Here is a 25224-nt window from a genome sequence, read left to right as displayed (position 1 = left end):
CACTTTAACGTCAAGAAATCAACACCACATCTAATCCAGGTGTTCTGCTGCGTTATTACCTGTTTGCATTGGGGTCTTTGTAGTTGGGAGTCTGACAGCTGAAAGAGGGGTGTAATCTAGGAGGAGCAGGTGTTCTCATGGCATGATGTGTGGATGAAGTGGAAATGGGGTCTGCAAGAGGTTTACGATCCTGAAAAGAACCACACAACAGATTGATCATGAGTCGATCCCAGCCGAGTCTGCTCTGTAATCATTCAACCTCAGGTATTAAACAGAAGCGTGAGCTGTAATCAGACCTCTGGAGATGCCTGTTTGTTAATGAGAGCAGGAATCTTCCATTCTGATGAAGTCTCCTTCACATGGGGCTTTTGCTGCTCCTCAGGAACCTTTGTTGGATTTTCTTCATCCACTTTGTTACTTTGTGCTACGTTTTCTGCAAAACCAAACTATTTTAGTATCATTCTTTTTTGAACAGGCATTTTTACTTTAACACTAGCACAACCTTGAAACCTGGAAATATTTGTTTTATTGTATAAAAAAACATTTAAAAAAAATTATAAATCTGTAGTGTTGTCTTATAGGTGTAGATTCACACTGGACTGATAGACAACCAATGCAGACAATCACCAGATTATACTACGTAATTTCTCAGAAATTCCACAACCCGATAAACGCTGATTTAACATGTTTAACAGGCAAAAAAAAGCACTGACCAATGGCAGGGGTAACATACTGATCCAACACAACCAGACGAAATGTTGGGTTTAAGGTTGGGTTCTCCAGGGGAAAAATGGCGTTTGGGGGGTAAAATGTGTGTTATTTTGGCAAGGTTGCCTGCTAAAATTCACACTCATGGGTCTATATATCGCATAATAGTCGCTTCAACCAACGAACATAGAAAACAATCCGCAAACCGCAATCCGTCATCCAATCAGATCGCCGTATACAAATATCCTACAGCAGACGCTAGCCAATTGCGTTCATTACTGCTCCGTGAACCATCTAGACGCAGCTCCCGGACCACTACGTGATATTCTTCCTGCTGTTGGCGCTTTTTCAGGATTTAATGTACTTAACTGCTTCGTGCACAGTTACACGGGCAACAACTACACGGGCAATCGCATTCTAACTAACCAACTGATGTCACATATGGACTACTGTGATGATGTTTTCATTCCCTTCTGAACGTGGACACCAAGTGGGCAAACACTTACATTCAAAGGACAGAAAGCCCTCAGACTAAATCTAAAATATCTTAAACAGTTCTGAAGATGAACGGAGGTCTTACGGGTGTGGAACGACATTGGGGTGAGTCATTAATGAAAGAAATTTAATTTTTGGGCCAATCTTGATGTAAAGCATTTATAATAAAAATATAATACCATACTTAAAATACTCGAAATACCCAAACAATCATTTCCTTTGAAGACAAAAATGTGAAGACAATGATATGTTAAATTAAAATAAAAAAGCAGTCTTGCATTTTTTATCAGGTGCAAGACAATGAAAATGTCTAAATGTATAATTTTGTACATTCAATTTTATACAAAGTAAATCATAATACATAAATATTGCCGGCATTATAAAGGTAGGGACACACCAAACTGACGCCAAACAACTACCACTGATGAAAGCCAACTGTGTTGACGCCTCGCGTTGGGGAAAACCAGCAACTGAACACACCAAAAGGACTACAAGCGACTATGAACTAGCATACACATTCTGTGCCTGCGTGTAAATGAGATAACTGTCTATTTAAGCAGATATATTTGTCTATATTCATTATTCAAAATGGGAAAGCGAAACTAAGACCGCAGGTATACAAGCCATAAACAAAGCAGCGCTTGCTTACCGTTTGAATTTCCATCACGCAGATCACGTTCTTTACTCCACTCCGCTCATTTTATTATGACAATATTCACGCAGTGTTGTAAGATGACATACAATTATAACATCCTTCTCTGTTCAGCATTTACTTGCTCGCTTTCATCACTTTTGCTCATTATCGTTTGCTAAGCTCTCACACACAGATGGCCCGCTGTTTGTTGAATACAATATGTACAACAATTGAATATGTTGCTTTTTTAAATGTAAGAATCTGCTGTAAATGGTGATGTGCCATGATCTATGATCTGTGCAATTGTCAAAGTTATGAGGAAAATTCTACATTTGTTTTCAGTTATCGCATGTGCGCTGTTTTTACTGTAAACTCAATTTGTGCAGACTCATCGCAGGTTTCTTTGCAAACCTTTGGTGCTCAGACCACTAATGACAAAATACAAAAATGAGTCTGGTGTACACACCACTGAAGTCTACCTCAAACAAACTGAAAAGCTCAATTACTATGAACTATAGGCCAGTTATACGCAGATCATTCGTGATTTAATCACTGAGTGTGAACACTTAAATGTACAATGTACATTAAATATAAAATGCAAAACATACGCGTGCGCCTCGTCTCCTTTAACAGAAAGCTGTGTGACTAACCTGCATTGTTCTCTTCATGCTCAGCAGGAAGGAGATGAGTTTTCCCAGAGTTCAGATTTCTGATCGCAATCTGCAGCAGTTCAACAGGCCGCGCGTTCGTGCTCAATGCTTTCTGAAGAATCAAATTACTCTTCCTAGAGTTTCCTGAGAGATGTGAAGAACACATGATTATACAGGGTTTTGATATATTACTATGCACCTGTACATGCATGTGAAACGATCCTACTTTACACTTCTGAGGTCAGATTTTTTTTTTTTTAAATAGCCAATATCATTCATTAACATCACAGCTCTGAACTATGATTTGCTACTTCTACTTAGTATTGTGGGTGGGAATGGATAAGCTCATTCTAGAGAGAATTTGATTACATAAAAACATTTAGATACATCCATAAATGCAAGTCAATTGGAATTGGTCCACCTCAAAATTGAAAGGTGGTAGATTTAAAGCTGCAGTCAATAACTTTTAGCATTCTAACGGTTAATAAACAGAGCTGCATGCTTCTTGCAGAAGAACATTGCAGCTGGATCTACTTCTCTCTGTTTACGTCTATGGCGAGTCACGCCAGGATTGTGCTCCTCCGCAGCGGTTCCTACCAAACCAGCCTGAAATAGTCCCAATATAAACAATTATAAAAGTGTACCATAATGATTCAGGGGAAGACAAAAACATGGAATCCATGGAAAAATGATTCATTTTGTACACTCTCATTACATAACTTTTTTAGCAGCTTTAACGTACCTGCCATAAGTAAATATGGCCTACTAGTAAAAGTACAATAGCATATAGACATAATCATAAACATGGAGTAAAACCTACAAAAGTACATTTTCTTCATGGGCTCTTTAAAGGTGACAGAATTTATGCAAGATGAATAAAATTTCATACTGACTTTAAAGGGGTTAGTTCACCCAAAAATGAAAATTCTGTGATCATGTCGTTCCAAACCTGTGACACTTTTACTCATCTTTGGGACAAATGAAGCTATTTTTGATGAAATCTGAGAGCTTTCTGTCCCTTTAATAGCCTCTCACACATACAGCCTTTTACGGGTAAATTACAGGTAACATATGTGTTTACAGGACTTTAAGTTAAAATGAAATTAAAGTAAATTGGTTCTGGCAATTTACCAGTAAGGGAAGTTGTAACATTACCCATAAATTACCGGTAATTATGTGCTCTGTGTGGACACATAATGAAGATTACCCGTATCTTCACATACGAAGTAAGAACGCGTTATCATTTTTGACCAGAACACCATTGCTTGTGTGAACAGCATATTTGTTTAATTCTGGTAATCATACGGTTATTTACCAGTATTGCTGTGTGAAAGGGGCTATTGACATCTAAACAACTACCTCTTGAATGCTACCAAAAGTTCCTGGAGAGATTGTAAAACTGATTCATATGAATTGAGTGGTCAGGTCCAAAATTTCTGAAGAGACTTGATCGCTTTATATGATGTAAATATTTAAATGTAGGCTTTTATTCACATTTAAAAATTGATCAGCAAACATAAACAGAAGCTCAAATGTACTTGCATGACTCGTACGAGAACAAATCTCTTGCTGAAGCTCAAACGTGCTGCATAACACGAGAATGAACCTCATCGGTTCTTGCACATTAAGTGTGTGAGTTGATGAATGTTGATATAAATAAAAGCTTAAATTCAATCTGTTAATCATAAAAGGTGATCAAGTCTCTCTTTTTTTAATTTCTCCTCGCTCAATTCATATGGATTACTTTTACAATCGCTTTCATTAACTTTTTGAAGCATCAAAGTGGTATTAGCATAGATGTCAATGGAGGGACAGAAAGCTCTCAGATTTCATCAAAAAGATCTTAATTTGTGTTCTGAAGATGAACAAAAGTCTTGAAACAAAATGAGGGTGAGAATAACAGAGTTTACATGTTTGGCTAAACTAACTATTTAAATGACCACATTCTTACTAAAGCAACCAAATCTCATTTATTACCTTGTGAGAGCTCAAACTGAGCATGTGCTATATGCACAAAAGCAAAAGCTTTGCAGTGTGATCTGGCAATACTGAAATGATCTTGAGCATCTTCTGGATCTTCAATTCTGTGGAGGTGGCAAAGAACAAATTACTCAAGATATCATCTGATAAATCGTTACTCAGTGCCATCTATCATTGACTTACCCTTTCAACTCTGCAAATCGCACCAGCATTCGAGCATAGCTTTCGGTTTTGCAATGTTTTGCCAAAGGAAACCTGGCAAACACTTTAGAGTAGCAGTCCAGGAGTTTGGAGAGAAACGTGGAGTCTGAACCAGGGTCTCCTCTCTTCTCTAGGCTTTTCAGGAAGATCTGACAACTTTCAGGAGAGTTTGTGCTGATGAGCTGGTTGATGTCGGTGGTTTCTATGGAAGAAAGAAGACTGAAGAAAGGAGTGCACTACAAAAAATGAGCAAACCAAAAGTCATATGATAGCTTTGTCAGGGGAACAGGCTAAAATAAATCATTTTGGGCGAACTGCTCCTTTGAACAGTAAATATCTTAGTTTAAAATTACCTTCCATTCTAGAAGTTTCTTTTCTTTCTGCTCTGTGTAGAAGTGCTGAGAAGGTGTCACCCTGTTCAATGTCTTCCCTCAATTTATCTGGAAATATCATGGATGGCTGCATAAAAAGGAAGACACTATTCAGTACTGTATGGACTTGAAATAAAACTAGTGCTATGCTGTTACTATGACACAAAACTCGCAGCACTGGAGAGTTCATGTCTATAGTAAGGCCAGACGACTCTTATACCTTCAGGTTCAGTAAACTATAGGAGTCTCCATCTGGAGTGCCCTTCTTGGAGTAACACATCGGGAATGTGGAGCGGACACTTGAACCACTTGTTTGCCTGTAGAAAACCAAACATTACAGGGGACCCATTATGCAAAATTCACTTTGACATGTTTGAACATAAATGTGTGAGAGCAGTGTGTACACAACCACCCTATAATGGTAAAAATCCACCTATTTCTCTTTTTTTAATCCCCATAAATCATAAGCAGAGTCTCAGAACAAGCCGTTTGCAGATTCTAGCATTTTTGACGTTGCGTATGCTCAGGCCCCGCCCACAACTGCTGAGGTACTCTGCCCTATTGGCATAGACCCACCCTGAGTGAGATGAACATAGCTCTTGATATTGCTTTAAAACGCATGCATATAATACATTTTGCAGGAAAAAAAACTCAAAGGCACAAGCACTAAAGGCTATTTCATAGGATGCCCTATTTTACTGTCACGACGAAAGAATATTGTAGAAAAATTCCACACTAGATACAGGTTTGCAAAGCCCCATAAAATGATGCTGTGAGGAGACAACAACCAATAATAGTGCTAGTCTCTAAACAAATGATACACATCAGTTTAACACAGAAAGAAAGACTTTTCTGCCCATTCATCTTTGAATTTTCGGTCCACGTCATTGTCTACTCTGTATCAGAATTAGGGATGGCTCGATACCACAATTTTGGCTTCGGTATGGTACCACAATCTAATACCGAAGTACCGATATCAAATCGATACCACAAGGTCTGATATTAGCGTGGGTATATTGCACGCGAATGAGAACAATTATGCAAGTTTTGAGTATATAAAGTGGGAAATTACCACAAATGTTTATTAGTAAATTAATCAGCGAAGCTTATCACATCAAATCAGTCATTTGAAAACTTTCTTGTGAGAAATAATTTCAGCAAAAATCTCTCAAAACTAGCTAATTGCTTCTGGTTTCAAAAGACATCGCACTACACTAAAGCAATCTGCATAATCCGATTCAACATTTCACGCTCGTCTCGGGATGGAGAACGGAAATCATTTGAACACGCAAGAGATTTTATAGCATTTCGTAATAACAGTTACAGGAGATATGAGCTCATACGACACACACACACACACACACACACACACACACACACACACACACACACACGCCTGTCACTTAGTCACGCTCGCACATTACACATTAAGTTTCCTTAAACAGTCAAATACACAGAATTATGTACAAATGTCCATCTTTAGTGAGTATTCACATAAACACAGTCGGGTGTGTCTAACGTGAATGTAAATAGTGTAATAGTACGCGTGCAAATATAATGAGATCTAAATGTCATTGGTTGAAACGAACGCTGGAGATTGTGATATTCGGTCTTATGTTAGGCTATGTGTGTGCGTTGATCAGTGTTAAAAGAAAATAAATGTCTAAATGAGATGGTTTGAATGGTTCACTGACCTGTCGATCTCTTAAGAAGTCTTAAAGTCAGGGTAGTGATAGATGCTTCTTGGCTAGGTTTGATGGTTCTTCATCAGTTTTATAAGCAAAGTCATTACAAATGTCACTTCTACTCCTCTCTTTATTAATTCGTTTTGGGCATCTTGAGTGAGATTCAACTGCTTTATCCCAAGCGGCAACCTCCCGCGATCTCTCTTGAAGCCAATACGGAAGTAATGTAAACTGCAATTCCTCAAATGGCCACTAGGGACAGGCTCCAGACAGGAGCAGAATCTCATTGAGCCCCATGTTAAAATTCTCAACTTTAAAGCAGAAAAAAACATGTTTACAGCCTGGTACAAATTGTGGTTTTGGCTTATAAGGCTAATTTTGATCTTCATGACAACTGTGAGGGGGGTGAATTTTTTTATAACTCATTCGTTTACGTTATATAAAGCCTTAAGGTTCTGCATAATTAAGGGCGTGATTACAAGTGGATAGCCATTTATCCGCCGTCTATAGTTATTGCGTCACCTCAGCTCCGCGCACATCCCGCCTTTTTGCTCCTTTTCTGTTATCCGGGAGTGACACGCGATGACTCGCTCACAAGGTGGCAACGCCCAGCTCGCCCATACTTTAAGCTTCAGAACGGCTTATCGGAATCCTATGGGTGACGTCACGGACACTACGTCCATATTTTTTTACAGTCTATGCTTTATCCATTTTGTCCATCTATGTTGTTGTCACATTAGCCGGTTGTTTCGGGTCAGTTTGGGTAGCGCACTGCCATCTAGCGGTGAACTTCGTAAAAGCAGCATATACCGAAATGTGCCAAATCATGATATCGTACCGTTTTAAATAAAATATATACCGGTATTTTTCCAGTACCGGTATATCGCACATCCCTAATCAGAATAATTGCGTTTATGATCAGACGTACGGCTGTATCGGTGCCCTTTTTTGCAGATATATTTCATTTAAAGAAGACGTGATTAAATGTGCGCATACACTGTGCTGTTTCATGTTTAGAGCACTAGAGTATATGAAATATCTCCATAAAACAGTTTTTGATCTATATGATCCACGTGGTAATTGGCCAGTTTGTTATGATTGTTTCAAGAAATGAAATCCCAGAAGTTCATATAGTACTGCATAATAGTAATAATCAAATCAGCAATATTTGCTTTAGGTGACATCACCCATCCACCCCTGCACAGATTCGACATCTCACCTGGAGAAACTGTAGCTAACAGGAGCTTCTGGTTTCTGAAGACAGTCAGAGTCACTGCTCTCGTTTTCAGGGATCGAGAGAGGCACCATGGGCACTCTTTCTGCCTGCAGGGAGAAGCAAAAATAAGTACATGCTCGGCCACATTCAAATGCGGCTTGCTGTTATCTGACCTCTTCTGACACCTTACCATGGCCGTTCTTCTTTGTTGTGACCCTGCTCTCCACACAGGCATGTTCTCATCTTGTGGGCTGAACTTCTGATCACTCCTGGAATTCAGAACATTTAACATCATTCATTTCTTTATGGTTAAGAAATAATTCTGTCATGTGAAACAGGAAGGAGGAAATGTTCACACTGGTATTACCCATATAACACACAATCACCTGTACATATAGGCCTATAATTTGCGAACATCAGAAGTATAGAGTATTGAAATCGCCTTTGAATGTATGCTCGCTCTTCAGTTTCACTTTCGAGTTCGCAATCACACGTAGTCTGTGTTAGGGAGTGACGGTACTGACCGAACATTTTACAAGATATGGTGCGTCAATGACTCCAACGTGAAATCCCTATTGCTTTACCACCAGAGGCTGTTACATGCATGATCTAAAAACTGTTGTATATATTGAGCATTAGGGCTAGTGTAATTCTATAAAAGGGAAAAAAAAATCTAAAGTTTTGCGGTCGATAAGAATTTCTTTGTTTTTCTGTTTTCTGTTTAAAGGTGCACTATGCAACTTTCCGTCCACTAGAGGGCGCCTATTCAAAACAAATGTGTAGTTTGATGACGCCAAGTTTGAACGCAGCATCTTGGGACATGTGGTCTTCACCTCACAGCCGGTGGAAAATAGGATTTGGGCAGAAATCATGTTCATGGATGCGGTTATTAACGTTACTGTAGTGTGAAGCAGAGCAGGAAGTAAGTCTCTTAATTTTCTTTAAGTCTCTTATTCGCACCATTCCTTGATTTATTTGTTCATACATAAAATGTACCAATAGAAATTGTAATAAATAAGAGTTTAAATATATTTGTATACATGTAATTTATTCCTGTGATCAAGTCTGAATGTTAGCATCATTACTCCAGTCTTCAGTGTCACATGATCCTTTAGAACTCATTCTCATATGATGATTTGCTGCTCAAGAAACATTTATGATTATTATCAATGTTGAAAACAGTTGTGCTGCTTCATATTCGAGTCAAAACTGTGATCATTTTTTAAAGGATTCTTTGATAAATAGAAAGTTTAAAACCAGGATTTATATGAAAAATAAATCTTTTGTAACATTATAAACGTTGTTACTTTCAGTTTTGATCAATGTAAAGTCTCCTTGTTGAATAAAAGACTATTTAAAAAAAGACTTACTGACAACCAGCTTTTAAACAATATATCTTTTGCGTGATATGGCACAATTATGTGACGTATCACTGTTTACAACATCCAATAAATGAGCTAAATGTATCATACCCATGGGGGAGAGTGCTGCTGGCCTGCAGGTCACATGTTCCATCTGATGTTCTGGATCTGCTTCTCACAGAATCGTGAGCATTTTCATGTGCAGATACTAGAGATAATTCACAAGTCATTTAAAAGACAAGCATGATTCATAGAAAGCAAAGCATACATTACATAGATGAGTATGACAGAATCAAATACTTACAGCAAATCTTCACATGTTTTTGCTTTTAATAAATTAATAGTTTACCCAAATATGACAATTCTGTCGTTTGTGGACCCTAATTCCAACATTTTAGTGTTACATTCTCTCTGTCATGTTTTTAATAATGCACAAACATGCTCCCAAATGGACTTAAAAGCATCATAAATGTAGTCTACACAAACCTGATATGTTCTCTTTATCTTCGTGTAAGAGGAGCTGGCGTTTGCCTACATTCAGATTCTGCACGGCAGCCTCCAGAACGTGCCTGGGTTTAGCATTCATTTCAAAAGCCTTCTGAAGAATCAAAGTGCATTTCTTAAAGTTGCCTGGGGAGAATAAAAGCAACTTCATGATCATGTGCTCTCAATGAGCAAACATTTTGAAAGAGGCAAAAGCTAAATGTGACCCTAGAGCAAAACACCAGTTATAAGTCTTTCAGGTATATCTGTGCCAATAGCCAACAATACTTGTATGGGTCAAAATTATCGATTTTTCTTTTATGCCAAAAATCATTAGAATATTGAGTAAAGATCATGTTCCATGAAGATATTTTGTAAATGTCCTGCCGTAAATGTATCAATTGTATTATTAGTAGTAATATGTCTTGCTAAGGACTTCATTTGGACAACTTTAAAGAGAATTTTCTCAATATTAAGATACAAATATCAATGGAAAAGCATTCTTTTTAAAAAAAAAAAAACTTTATTCAGTTCGAAATCTGGTTTTGTGGTCCAAGGTCACAAATATGTCTGACGTCACTAGTCTCCTTACCTTGCAAAAGCTCAAACTGAGCATAAGCAATGTGAACGAAGGCAAAATCCTTACAGTGAGATCTCGCTATGTCAAAACTAGCTTGTGCATCATTTACATCCTGGATACTGTTGGTGAAGAGAGACATTAAAAATACATTAAAACATCTGACAGTCCAAAGAAGTTATGTTTATACTGTTTAAAAAATATAATAGTTTACTCAAAACTAAAGCTCTGTCTTTGTATTCTCACCCTCACATCAAACCAGGGTTTCCGTTGTCCGGTAATTACCGGACATTGGCCGGGAAAAAAATTAAATGTCCGACAAAATGAAATCTTTTCGGTCAAATTGTCAGATTAAAACTGCCTCTTATCGATACCGTTATCGGAGTTAACGTTGCCTGCAGTTATCAGTATACTGTTATATTCTATTATATGATTTTGTCATTTCACACGGTGGCCAATTTAAATGTTACCAACTAAATGAGACATACTGAGTTTATAATTAAATGTATTAATTGCGTTTAATTATTGCATCTAAACACAATAGTGTTGTGGCAAGATTTTTCACTTGAATAAAGGCAAATAGATTTGCACACTTTGCTTAATCACTGGTCTAGTCTGTTAAACTTGTCAGAAGTTCTCGTTTCTAATCTGCCCTCGTAGCCTATTTTTTCTCTCATCAAAACCGAATACCATCAGTGGTTGTACATCAAGAGCAGGAACAGTTTTTGTGCATTTTGTTTCGCGATCTGACCGGAACAAACAGAAAGTCTCTGCAACGGCGTTAAGCGTTAGATTAAAGCGCTCGTCTGTGTGAAGACTGCATCAGGCGCAAGAGAAATCTGCGTCACTGATAACAGCGGCAACGAGCGCCTGATCGCCTCTTATTTAACAAACGAATGAAATGATACTCTTCTAGTTAACCAGAGATGTTTTGTTTGTATTAGTTAGGTTCATCCGTGAAGCAAGATGTCTTAAAAAAGTGGTGGGGACATGTCCCACCTGTCCCACCCGCAAATTACGCCTATGAGTTAAAAAAAATTGGTTGATTGACGCCAATCGGACGTTCATGTTTTTTTTCCGTCTATTTGAAAGTTAGGCTAATAAACATGTTGCATATACGGCCTGATTATGTAATTTTTTTTAAAGTTACATAAACTGCTTTCAGGAGTTTTTGACCGGCATATCATCAAAATGTCCAGAAACGAAACCTCTGCCGGTCACTTTGACCGGCACCATTTTTCCTAGCGGAAACTTAGCATCAAACCATATGACCCGTTTAGTTTCATATGGAAAAAAGCTTTAAATATTCGGATATTGAATATTTGCATTTAAAGTTATAAATATGGATATTTTTTTCACACAAACGCTTCACTTCAGAAGGCCTTTATTAACCTGTGTGGATATTTTTTATGATGGACGGATGCACTAGCCTAGAAATCTAGACGCACCCTAGCCGCAGCAAATCTAATCTGCCGCGAGTGTTGTCTAGCAGAATACACTTCTGAGCTGGAAAAACCAAACCCTGGTCAAGCCAATCACATTGTGTATAGAGTCGGTGAGTGGGGCTTAGCATAATGACAGCCGAATTGCGTTTGCGTGCTTCTAGGAAACACAGAAACTGGGGAACAGCGGCAGTCTTTTGAATCAGCTCTGACCGCGACTCTGGAAGACTTGGAGTTAAGCTTTTCTCTGAGAAAAGGACAAAGAACGGCACTGAAGTCATTCTTAAAAAGGGAAGATGTGTTCGGAGATTTGCCGACCGGATACGACGAAAGTTTAATCTGTCAACAAGCTCTGCTTCACCTTCGTTGCTCTGGTTGGTGAGGGAGTTTGAAAGACCACCGTTTATCCCGCCGCTCAGATTGAGCTGTGAATGGTGAGTTTCCAGACCAAACATCTTGTCAGGCACTTTTTGGGGCTTCAAAATATCATCCTCTATTCCAGTGGTTCTCAAACCGGTCCTGGGGACCACCCAGCACTTCATCTTTTGTATGTCTAATGAATTGATAAGTTGAATTAGGTGTACGGTGAGGGAGACGTGCAAAACATGCAGTGGTGAAGGGCCCCTAGGACAGGTTTAAGAACCACTGCTCTATTTTCTATTACAAGCAGCGATATCTCCCGGTAGCCCAAGACTGGTTTCCCACTGAAGCTAAGCAGGGCTGAGCCTGGTCAGTACCTGGATGGGAGACCAACTGGGAAAACCAGGTTACTGCTGGTAGAGGTGTTAGTGAGGCCAGCAGGGGGCGCTCACCCTGTGGGTCCTAACACCCCAATATAGTGATGGGGACACTGTACTGTCAAAGAGCACCGTCCTTCGGGTGAGACGTTAAACAGAGGTCCTGACTCTCCTGAAAAATTTGTTCAGAGAAAACCTAAGAATACACAGCAGTCCCAGACGGAGTACTGAAGAAAAATGAAAATTGAGCGGACGTACGTAGGAGAAGGCATTGCTAAAATAGCAATTATCTCACAATTTACAAATAGTTGGAAACATTTGGGATATTGTAAGAACACAACGGAACAAAATATATGACACTATAACACTGGTGGTTTTTGGATATTTTACTGCAATAATCCTACATAGCACACCTATCCATAATGAGGAAAGGATGCAATTATTAATTTAAACCAGATTGAAACAGAAGATGAAAGGCAACTTACGCTTTTAACTCGGCACATCTGACCAGCATCTTGGCATAGCTCTCATTCTGACCGTACTTCCCCACAGGCATGCTGGAAAAGACACGCGTGTAGCAGTCGATAAGCTTAGTGAGAAGGCTAGGATCTGTTTGAGGATTGCCTTTCTTTTCCAGATTGGTCAGAAATGTCCGGCAGGTGTCAGGTGAGTTTGAACTGATGGCCTGGTTGATGTAATCCGTGTCATCTGCATGGAAGAAAAGCAGTAAACGTTACGGTCTGGCTGACTACTAGTTTTAACCAATTAATTTCCTTGGCTTTTATAATTATGGCAATAGGATTGCTAATAAATATTTTAGAAATTGCTCCCAGAAAGATTAAATTCTTCAGAGCATAATTATAAACATTTATACTTGAATTAATTGGATATGAGGTAAAAAAATAACATAAATCCTGTTCGTATTTGGGTGAACTAACCCTTTAACCAAGCCATTATAAAGCTGGGAAGAGCTAGGACTTTTTTTAATATAACTAGAAGAATCTCATATACACCTAGGATAACTTGAGGGTGAGTAATCCATGGGCTAATTTAAATTTTTGGGTGAACTATCCCTTTAATTCCTCACCCTTATATCATTCCAAACCTGTAAGATCTTCATTCATATTCAGAACAAAAAAATAAGATATTTTTAATAAAATCTGAGCAATGTCTACCACTCCATTGACAGCTACGCAACTAGCACTTTGAGAGGTTTGATCTCGAGCATCAAGCAGGTTCGGTTGAGCTTCTGTTTATGTTTAAAAAAAATTGACAATTCATTATGGATTAGTTTTACAAAATTTTTTTGAAGCATCAAAGATGTAGTTGCATAGCTGTCAATGGAAAATACAGAACTGGCTCAGCTTTGATAAAAAAATATCTTCATTTGTGTTGCAAAGATGAGTGAAGGTGAGTAATTAATGACATCATTTTTAATTCTTGAGTGAACTTACTTCCAAAATATATTCCCAAGTCAGGCACTTTATATATTCACAAGTCACAAATTTGATATTTCCAGATAGAGCAAGGTTTAAAGTGCATGTACCCTGAAAATATATAAATATGAAAATACTCAAATCTGAAAGTTATTACCATCATTGAATAATCGCTTCATCTTTGCCAGCCGTTGACACAGCATGGCAATCTGCATCTGTCGCTCTGTACTCTCTTCTTCATCCATCTCTGCACACTACACAACACAAACATCAATGAGGATTTGCAAATTACAACACATCACAATTACCGTACTGCATTGACATCTTTGGAAATATGACATGTTCAGTCTATACACATGAATATGTCTCTTTGCAAAATAAAGCTTTTTACCATTTACAAGGGGTGTCACGATAACCCTCATATCACGATTCGATAAATATCATGATACTGAACTCACAATATGAGATTATAGCAATACCCAAAGACATGAAAACGTTATGTCTGTTCATTAAAATGATAAATGTGGTATTCCATTGTGGATGGAAATGAATAGGCTTGGACTTGGACTTAGTGCTGGGAATCCAATGCACAGGACAATGGTTACACCAGAACAAAAATACTCATGATTCTGAAGCTGAAAATACAGAATTATTTTAAATAAATATGCTTGCACTGTCAGTAACTACTAGCTATATTTAAAATAGTTTTTCACGTTTTTAAATAACTGGAATACTGGAAATATAAAATAATAATATGAAATAAAAAATATAAAATACTGGAAATAGACCCATTATCAGGAGGACCCACAAATATTCTCCCGTTGTATTATTATACATTATATAGTAATGTAGTAGTGACAATAAGCTCCATAAACGTGATTTTTTTCTCACAGTAATTTTCATTTTGGGTGTACTATACACAATATAGTATATTGTCACTATTCACAATACATATTGTTGCATTTATTTATTTTTTGTTGCGATATATTTGTTACACCTCTACTATTAACATAACCTACAATGTAAGTCTCTGCAAACAGGATCCCTCAAATATAATATAATATACTATTTATTTAATTTCAATTTACAATTTTAGTTTAAAATGTTTAAACTAGTTTATATGCAGCTATATATTCATATTACAACCCAAAACAAAACTGTACTGCATTGACATCTTCAGTCTATTTCTATATGCATGTCTCTGTCATTTTAAACGTCTTATTAAACCTTTAATGTTAATGGCTCGTAATAAAATATTCAAAGTGCACAAAGCCTACCGTTAAATAACTTCCAACGTTAAGTTTTAGGTCTCTTTCAAAGGCCAGGCGTTGCTAAAAATGACATTTACAGTTTGTTTTGATGAAGATGATGCACAAAAACTAACGTTACAAGAGTAAAGTCTGGGGGCCTTTCAGCATCTGAGCTAGTTTTTAATCCTAGACCTTAACTTTAATCAAATTCATGACTTGACATCATTATTTTTAGCTTGCTGTGATTATTAACCTGAAGAACAGCTCCACTGTGCTCGGGTGATTAGCAGCTATTCGGCTAAACTCACTTCCCAACAGAACATTCGTCGTTGACAATCGCATTGCAAAGCGCATTGTTGTTTAAATGATTGACAATCAACATCTTAACATTTTGAACGATGTTCAAATGTATTTTTAAACAGTATACTTACACGGAGACGAAAAAAGGAGGTCAATCTGACGGTGTGATTGTAAATGTTTTGTTCAACAACCGTTTCAAAATTCGCTACCACCCCAAAGCGCGCGCTACTGTTGGTCAGTTTGTATTTCACGTGACCATTACACAGCCTGGTGGGCGGGGCTTCTCTAACACGTCATACTTTCATTCTTCGCTCGCTGTTCTAGGATGAGGGATTAAGCCAGGATATCTTGGTGTTTCCTGGCTCAATTTATCCACTAATAGTTCTTTTTCGTTATCGTTCTTGGTGTGAGACTGAGTATGCCTTCAGGGTACGTTTACACGACATCCCAACTCATAGGGGAGCTCATTTTGTTCAGATCAGCCAGAGAAAAATCTTTTGTTGTGTTACCATTCCAAAAAATTCTGGGAAGATATATACCCTATCCATGTTCAACAAACATCTGGTAGTAATTGTGACATAACATCCAAAAATGGTTATTTTACGATTAATCGTATGATGTCTTGGTCAACTGGATATTCATAAGAGTAAAATAATTAATTCTAAACCTTGTTGGAAGATTTTTATGTCTGATTCACATTTGTACAGTGCATCCGGAAAGAATTCACAGCGCTTCACTTTTTCCACGTTTTGTTATGTTACAGCCTTATTCCAAAATGGATTAAAGTTATATATATATTTTCCTAAATTCTAAAAACAATACCCCATAATGGCAACGTGAAAGAAGTCTGTTTGAAATCTTTGCAAATTTATTTAAAAAATAAAATAAAAATCACATTTAAGTATTCACAGCCTTTGACAAACCCTGTAGGCTACAAACCCTGGCCAAATTGAGCAATCGTGGGAGGAATTATCGTAAATATGAGTTTCCTAGGTAAAAATTGCACATCATTGTCCTCCCATTTCAAAATTTGAATGGCATGAGCTCGTAATCACGACTTCAGACGTGGGATTATCAAATTTCCAATAGCATGTCAAGGCGGCATTAGTAAGGGAGGTGACCAAGAACCCGATGGTCACTGACAGAGCTCCAGTGTAGTGTTTCTCTGTGGAGAAAGGAGAACCTTCCAGAAAAACAACCATCTCTGCAGAACTCCACCAATCAGGCCTGTACGGTAGTGTGGCTGGATGGCAAATAACAGCCCGCCTTGACTTTGCCAAAAGGCACGTGAAACAATTATCTGGTTTGATAAAACGATTTAACTCTTTAGCCTGAATGGCCAAGTGTCATGTCTGGAGGAAACCAGGCACCGCTCATCACCTGGCCAAGACCATCCCTACAGTGAAGCATGGTGGTGGCAGCATCATGCTGTGGGGATGTTTTTCAGCAGCAGGAACTGGGAAACTAGTCAGGATCAAGGGAAAGATTAATGCAGCAATGCAGAGAAATCCTTGATGAAAACTGGGGCGAAGATTCAACGGCCCTAAGCGCACAGCCAAGATAACAAAGGAGTGGCCACAGGACAAGTCTATGAATGTCCTTGCGTGGCCCAGCCAGAGCCCAGACTTAAACCCGATTGAACATCTCTGGAGAGATCTGAAAATGGCTGTGCACAGACGCCCCCAATCCAACCTGATGGAGCTTGAGAGGTCCTGCAAAGAAGAATGGGAGAAACTGCCCACAAATAGATGTGCCAAGCTTTTTAATAAATAAAAGCTTTATATATAATAACCATACAAACTTGGTAAAATTTTTGTTTTTAATGAAAATATAATTTCTTTATACATAGTTTATTACATTTTATATATATATAGGTCGCATATCAGTCGACCTAACACTTTTTAAAAGACACTTTTAGTTTATAGTGGAATTAAAAACAATCCCCAAAAAATGCAACCTCACTTTCTCAATATATTTGACCAAATTAAGAGCATTAAGAGTTCCTTTCACTGAAACTAAGGGGCCAAGTTTAGCTTGTAAAACTCACACCATAATCCCCCTCCACCAAACTTTACACTTGGCACAATGCAGTCAGCCAAGTACTGTTCTTCTGGCAACCACCAAACCCAGACTCTTCCATCAGATTGACAGACAGAGAAGCGTGATTGGTCACTCAGAGAACATGTTTCCTCTGCTCTAGAGCAATGGTTTTCAAACCTGTCCGGGAGGCACCCCAGCCCTGCACAGTTTGTGTGCCTCCCTCATTTATCACACCTGATTAAACTCATCAGCTTGTTAGGAAAGACAGGGTGGGGTGCCTCCAGGACAGGTTTGAAAACCACTGCTCTAGAGTCCAATGTGGGCGTGCTTTACTCCACTGCGTCTGACGCTTTGCATTGCACTTGGTGATGTAAAGCTTGGCTGAGCTGCTCGGCCATGGAAACCTCATGGCATGACCCCTTTAATGTCTCCTGCAGATAACTCCAAAAAAGACAAATACTACAGTGGCACTTTCATGGTTTATTCATGGTAATTTAGGAAGTGAAATTTAAGGCAGTAAAAAAAACTACCCACATACACACACCATCCTTACAATTGCTGGAATAAATAAATTAAAACGAGTTCCTCAACTCTACTTTAGAAGAGAATGGTTGGAATATATTGTAAACACAAATGTAATGTGCATATGATTATGTATCATACAGTAAGATAAGCATATTTGTACAAGATGAAGGGTAGGCAAAAGCCTTAAACAACACTTAAATACAAGGTACGTTTAGGAATGACAGTGCTGCTTTATTAATCATATCTGTAATGAAGAGTGCTGAATGCAACATTTTACAATGAAACATCAATCTGAGCGTTACAATCCTAATCTATTGGCTGGCCTTGCTTGGGTCCTTCCAGCATCCGCAGAGTTTCATCCCACTGTGAAAACTGTTTCGATAAAAGAAACATCTGTGAAAAGGTTAAGGATAGTAAGGCAGTCATGTGAAAGGATTCATGTTGAAAAATGAGCTCATTGTGTGCTGTTTTTAGCTGCAGGGAGTTCTGAACACATGGCAAGCAGTCAAATATAATCAAGTAGAAGTTAAACTTTCACGGCAAGTAAGGATACCATTTTGTTGTATTCTTCAAACAGCCTTTTCACTTCAGCAGACAATTCTTCATTCTGGTCCTGTGGAAGTCAATCAGGGATGATATATGTTTGTATAGGAAGGAGACTCAGCATTCTTCACGACATGTTCTCATTTAGTGATGGTGAAACTATATGCTGCTAATATACATGTAAAAACAGCCTACACCACTCAACCTGTGAATGCGCATAGGAGGAGAGCAGAGGTGTAAAAAGTATTTGAGTAATAATAGTACCTCACTAATTTAATTATTATTTTTTAGAATCAGTATTTTACTTGTGTTCAGTTAAAACCCAAAGCTTGTACTCATTGCATTTATAAGGTAAAATAATACTTTTTACTCCATTACAATTTAATTTAGAATTTAAAGTTTCTCATGATTTAATAGTAGCAATGTTATTTTTCTATCTTATCATAATGTGACTAAAAGACAAGGGTGAGTAAATGAAGACAGAAGTTTTGGGTCAACTATCCTTTTTTAGACAAACTTGTAATTATAATAATTTGTTTTTATAATATCCATCACTGAAGATGGATGCACTTGAGAGTGAAAACGGTTCATGATTAGTCTAAAAATCACTATCAAATGTCAAACCACTGTAAAATCATCTGCTGAAAACCACTCAGGTAACAGGTTTGGAGAGATTGGCTTAATATTACATAGGTTAAGCTGACTATAATAATAATAATAATAGAGGCCATATTATACTTTTTTTTGTTAGATTTTTGCTGTGTGCTGTTTTCATCTTCAAAATACACATTATTTGTCTCATATTTGAAATTGTTGCAGCTCCTCTCAGTCTGTCAGTAAAGCTCAGGGCTGTATTTCCCAAAATCACATTAAGCAAGCTTAACTTTATCAGTAGAACAATTGCCACCATCTTTGGTATCTACGATCAACTTAGGCTTACACTGCATTCAAGGTCCACGTTTTACATTTTTGTCAGTTTTTGCTTTCCCTGGGAATGACCTGCGTTGCTAATGCCACTCTCTATTGTTTGAGCTATATGAAAGCTTACTGCACCTTTAAATTATGTACATCTTACTGAGTACACTGTACTTTAAAGGGTTAGTTCACCCAAAAAGGAAAATTCTGTCATTAATTTCTCACCCTAATATCGTTCGACAACCGTAAGACCTCCGTTCATCTTCAGAACACAAATGAAGATATTTTCCAGTGGTTCTACAATAATTTTATGAAGCTACGAGAATAGTTTTTGTGCGCAAAAAAAACGAAATAACGACTTATATAGTGATGGGCTGATTTTAAAACAAAGTTTTGAACCGTTATGAATCAGTGTATCAATTCATGATTCGGATCGCCAAAGTCACGTGATTTCAACAGTTTGACACGCGATCTGGATCATGAATCAGTACTGATTCATAACGGTTCGAAGCTTTGTTTTGAAATCGTCCCATCAGTAGAAGTCGTTATTTAGTTTTTTTCTACACAGAAACTATTCTCGTCGCTTCATAAAATGATTGTAGAGCCGCTGTAGTGAGATGGGCTTTGTAACGACATCTTTAGTGCCTTTATGGGTCTTGAGAGAGGAAATGGCATTGGTGTTAATGAAGGCCTTTCTGAGCCATCGGATTTCAACAAAAATATCTTCATTTGTGTTCTGAAGATGAACGGAGGTCTGACGGGTGTCAATGTAATTAATGACAGAATTTTCCTATTTGGGTGAACTAACCCTTTAACTTGTGTACAATTTATCAGAATTTTTTAGCACAGAAGATAACGGAGGAGAAAAAATATTTTTTGTAACCTGCTGCTGAATGTGGATTTGTGACAACCGCTGCACTTTAGTGGTCAACTCGGGAACCGCTGTAAAAACAAGATGGGGAGGGGGGGGGGGGGGGGGGGGGAATGGAGATAACCTCAGCTATACTAAAAGAAAATAATAATTTACACAAATACAGCAATAGTGAGTGTTTTACCTTTAATGTGGTTACTGTCCAGAAGAGGCTCCAGATTGTGCACCTGCTCCAATAATGTGGCCTGTGAACGTAGAAACTCTTCCTCTGGAGATATAGAGGGAGAAGATACATTGTTGAGAGTATTAAATACAAAATATATCACACCACTGCACCAAATGGTCTTTTTTTTCCTGCTGGAACCACTACATTTTGTTAGAGGTCGCATTGGTGCCACCACCACGTTGTCCAACTGATAAGAGTTGCCATTTCTGTTGCATATGAGAAACATCAAAAGGGCAAACCAAACGAAAGCGGAACGAAACAGCGCTACTCGTTTGAGCTGCACTATCCAGACCAATTCTCAGCTCAGACAAATACAGCTCAGAACAGGGCTATGTTTGAAATTGCCCCCTATACCCTATTTAGTACATCACTCCACTAATAAAGTCTACTTATAATTTATTCTAAAGCAATATTCTCACCAGTTTTCAATCAGCTTTGACATATTTAAATCTGCATATTTGTGAATTTTTATTTTTTAAATATTTTTACCTTTTATAAAGGGCATCTCCCCCCTAATCTTATTAAATGTAGGCTATGCTTCAGGTTTAATTTTATATTGGTAAATTTGATAAATACATTAAATTAAGACACTATAAGAGCTGTTAACAATCAAATTAAATAATTTACACTGAAAAATTACAACTGCATTAAATAATGTTTAGAGATTTGTAGTTTTGAATAGACAAAAAAGAAATGTTGGAAAGAAATGTTTAAACATGAAACTAAACCTCCAGTAGGTGGCAGCAGATGGCCGTCTTAATGAGTGAGTCATTGAGTCGTTCATTAAAACGATTCATTCAAACAGTGAATCGTTCAGTAACACACTTGTTGCTGTGAGACACGTTACGGTCCTGCTGTGTGTGAACGATTTTCGCTGCTGAAATCGAACAAAAGCACTCAATGTTGCATCTAAAATGTAAGTGACTTTAAGTGAATGTAAATGTAAGTGAATGTTAAATAATTGTTTATGAAACTGTCATATGAAAGAAGTGCCATTTTCAGTCATAATGGTATTCAGGAAACGGCTTAAACGCTCTAGTGTAGTAATTTCTCCTCGAGAGGCTGCACGAGCGTCAACAGCGCGACCTTGTTATCGTCAGTTCATCATATATTATTATCCACCACTATCGATCGCCACTTACACTAAATTAATGCACAATCATTCGTGCATTTTGGTGATTCGCTAGTTATTTTTTTGTTTTAATCAGGCTCTTGTCCGTTGGGGAAAAGAAAATTATTTTTCACTTGTCCCTTCAAAAATTCCACTTGTCTCGGACAAGCAGAAAAGCGTTAATTTCGAGCCCTGCATGGTATTGTGGAAGTAATAGTCGATTTTTTTTGCATTGGTAATTTCAGGGTTCATACAATACGACCTTTTGAGTGTGAAATTCATGACCTTTAAAGGACTTTCACACAACTTTTTCCAGCACTGTGATATAATGTCATTGATAGACAACACACACACACGGTCTGTGTCCTGGTTAAACTCTAGAGGCCGGCGATCGCTTATTTCTCTGGAATTAAACATTCTTGGAAACATTTGGGATAACGCAAGTAAACAAGTCAACAACATATAACACCGTTCTAGTGTTTTTGTTTAGATATTTAAATTTAAAAAATCTTACATATTGTGCCTTTAAGCTGTGCCTCTAAATGCTCTGCTTGCACTCCTAAAAAATGTACTCCTATTAAAAAAAACAGTTAGTCTGGAGCCCTGTTTAATATGTGGTTGTTTGTACAATTCACAATTGTGCTAGTTTATTTCTAATGTAAAATCAGAGTGCCCTGAAGCAGTTGGGAATCACTGATATACAGTCAAAGCTAAATTTATTCAGACACCATCAGCATGTTTTCACATTATCAGCTTCTCTGTCTGGCATATACAGTTTATTCACTTTGTCAAGATTTTTGGTTTGACTGTATAGATGACAAAAAATCCACTAACCAGCTAGAATAAACTCCAGTTTCATTGCATCTGGCACAGCAATGAAGTCTGTGAACTGGGGGTCCAAATACTTCAGCAAATCTTCAACTGATAAAAAGATACATTTATAAATGATTACACAAAATATTAAAACATTCATAGGATTGTGATCACAAATGTTACAGATTACTTGGGAGGCTCTCACTTTTCTTGTGCAGGATCTTGACACGCTCTCTCTTGTTTGCGGTGTTTGCAAGAGCGCCACTGATCCGTGTGAGAGATTCAGCACACTGAAGGAAGGAAAGACAGATTATAAATCCAGAAAAAGGTTCATCAGATTATAAGAATAGTTACAAATGGACACATACTTTCCTAAAATCAAGTTTAGGTAAAACCTTTACAAACAGTTAACCACTTCTGATCCACTTTTGGCATTCATTGGTTTGTTTTGAATTGTCTTTATACAAATTATTTAATTACAAATATTCCATGTAATCTTGAAATTAGAATGAACTCATGAAAACTGTAATTTGTATATTATAATTCAGAACATGCTGTGCAAGTAAATTCAGCGTGTCACACAGCAGGACATTTCGCTATTTTGACACATTGTTTCAATCAGAACCCCATATGCTGCATTCACACAGATATTAGGAAGAATTTCCACAAAAGCATTACAAATTTAATTTAATTTACAAGCTACTGATTAAAATAGTAAAATTTTAAAGTCACCATGAAATCAAAATAGACGTTTAAGTATTTATTATAAAGAATTGATCCATGCATTTAAAGGACAACTCCGGTGAGAAATGACCCTAGGGGTAATTAACAGATGGTTACCGAGTAGATCGTTCTCTGGGATGCGTTTTCATGAAAATCGAATGTAAAGAGTTTTATCTCTAAAAACAGATTAGCTTATAATGCTTGTCTATGGGGCACAGGGTAGACACAGGGTAAGTGAAATTAAATCGCTAGTTAATACCACTAACAAGGCTCAAAATATCCTCACATTAACACGGCATCATAATGAGGGTCCCTACATGCAAACCGAAGCATTGAGAACGTTGTAAGTGTACAAACAGATTAATAAGAAGATACTTTATAAACATAGTGCCTTACGCGTTCACGGACAGGCACCATCTTGGAAAACAGTCTCGATGAATCGATCCACGAGAGCTCAGCTAAGTGAGCTGGTCGATAGGAATTAAGTTTGTGAAATGTAATAACATGGACATTTTTATTTGTATTTATTTATTTTCTCTGTTGCGTTCAGTGTTTTCTTCCGGAAACAACGGACCATAAGAGATTCCAAGTCACAGTTCATCACTTAGAACAGCGCTCGTGGTTTGACGAGTCGAGACTGTTTTCTCAAGATGGCGCCTGTTCGTGAACGCGTAATGCACTGTTTATAAAGGATCTTCTTATTAAACTGTTTGTACACTTACAAAGTTCTCAATGCTTCGGTTTGCATGTAGGGACCCTCATTATGCTGCCGTGAGGATATTTTGAGCCTTGTTAGTGGTATTAACTAGCGATTTAATTTCACTACTCTGTGCCCCATAGACTAGTGTTATAAGCTAATCTGTTTTTAAAGATAAAACTCTTTACATTCGATTTTCATGAAAACTTATCCCAGAGAACGATTTACTCGGTAACCATCTGTTAATTACCCCTAGGGTAATTTCTCACCAGAGTTGTCCTTTAATTATTTTTTTAATTAAAGGGTTAGTTCACCCAAAAATGAAATTGATGTCATTAACTCCTCACCCCTAATGTCGTTCCACACCCGTAAGACCACCGTTCATCTTCAGAACACAGTTTAAGATATTTTATATTTTAGTCCCAGAGCGTATGCAGTCTATCCACACTTCGGATCGCCAATGTCACGTGATTTCAGCAGTTTGGATCACGTGTCAAACTGCTGAAATCACGTGACACTGGTGATCCGAATCATTGATCGATTCACTGATTCATGGCCGTTTTAATCTTTATTCGAGGTTTGAAAACAAACGCGGAAGAGAAGACAAGGCTGGATAAAATCGTAGTTTTTGTTATTTTTGGACCAAAATGTATGTTCGTTGCTTCAAGATTCTAACTAACCCACTGATGTCACATATGGACTACTTTGATGATGTTTTTATTCCCTTTCTGGACATGGACAGTACAGTGTGCATAGACTGCATATGCTCTGGGACTATAAAATATCTTAAACTGTGTGGAACGACATTTGGGTGAGTCATTAATGACATCAATTTCATTTTTGGGTGAACTAACCCTTTAATGTGCCTTATAATCTTTGATCAAAATAACGTTCTCTCCCTCTTGCAGTAACATCTCTTCTCTGACGATGTGTTTTCTGGCACGAGGGCGGGGCAACCTGTCACTCACATGAGATCCACCAATAGCAAACCACAACCATCCAATCAAGGACAAAATCAAGCCCCATCCAACATTTCTTCTTGTTAGAGAAGCCATTTCACTCAGATATTCACTACAATAAGGAAGAAAATATTATATCGCAACTTCCGTGTCATGCCACTTTAAAATGATAGTATATGTGAATGTTAAGTGAGTGGCAGTACATGTGCTCTAATATCACATTAGATCAAGGGGTTTCTATCTTTTAAATGCCATATTCCCCTTAAATATGATCA

At 37.7% G+C, this 25224-nt stretch overlaps 2 protein-coding genes across 3 annotated transcripts in view; both read right to left on the bottom strand.

Moving 5' to 3' along the window:
* The window catches only part of ttk (ttk protein kinase), a 34056-nt gene extending 18274 nt beyond the window's left edge, over positions 1–15782 (bottom strand). For both annotated transcript variants that reach the window (XM_067449321.1, XM_067449322.1), the window contains exons 1-15: positions 15658–15782; positions 14134–14230; positions 13026–13248; positions 10377–10483; positions 9788–9931; positions 9413–9509; positions 8131–8209; positions 7944–8047; positions 5260–5356; positions 5022–5127; positions 4651–4870; positions 4465–4571; positions 2488–2631; positions 297–433; positions 60–190 (exon numbers count right to left, since the gene is read on the bottom strand). In XM_067449321.1, the coding sequence (XP_067305422.1) occupies positions 60–190; positions 297–433; positions 2488–2631; positions 4465–4571; positions 4651–4870; positions 5022–5127; positions 5260–5356; positions 7944–8047; positions 8131–8209; positions 9413–9509; positions 9788–9931; positions 10377–10483; positions 13026–13248; positions 14134–14221 (1784 nt within the window). In that variant the 5' untranslated portion in view covers positions 14222–14230; positions 15658–15782. The remainder of the gene's footprint in view (positions 1–59; positions 191–296; positions 434–2487; positions 2632–4464; positions 4572–4650; positions 4871–5021; positions 5128–5259; positions 5357–7943; positions 8048–8130; positions 8210–9412; positions 9510–9787; positions 9932–10376; positions 10484–13025; positions 13249–14133; positions 14231–15657) is intronic.
* Positions 15783–18033: 2251 nt separating this feature from the next.
* The window catches only part of dctn3 (dynactin 3 (p22)), a 7860-nt gene continuing 669 nt past the window's right edge, over positions 18034–25224 (bottom strand). The window contains exons 2-7 of the mRNA XM_067449314.1: positions 22776–22860; positions 22592–22678; positions 20605–20688; positions 20433–20491; positions 18645–18704; positions 18034–18484 (exon numbers count right to left, since the gene is read on the bottom strand). Coding sequence (XP_067305415.1) covers positions 18398–18484; positions 18645–18704; positions 20433–20491; positions 20605–20688; positions 22592–22678; positions 22776–22860 — 462 coding nt within the window. The 3' untranslated portion in view covers positions 18034–18397. The remainder of the gene's footprint in view (positions 18485–18644; positions 18705–20432; positions 20492–20604; positions 20689–22591; positions 22679–22775; positions 22861–25224) is intronic.

The sequence above is a fragment of the Pseudorasbora parva genome, chromosome 7, assembly GCF_024679245.1.
Source record: "Pseudorasbora parva isolate DD20220531a chromosome 7, ASM2467924v1, whole genome shotgun sequence".
Classification (NCBI taxonomy): domain Eukaryota; kingdom Metazoa; phylum Chordata; class Actinopteri; order Cypriniformes; family Gobionidae; genus Pseudorasbora; species Pseudorasbora parva.
Note: the sequence above shows the minus strand (reverse complement) of the source record. Positions and strands in the feature narration are given on the sequence as shown.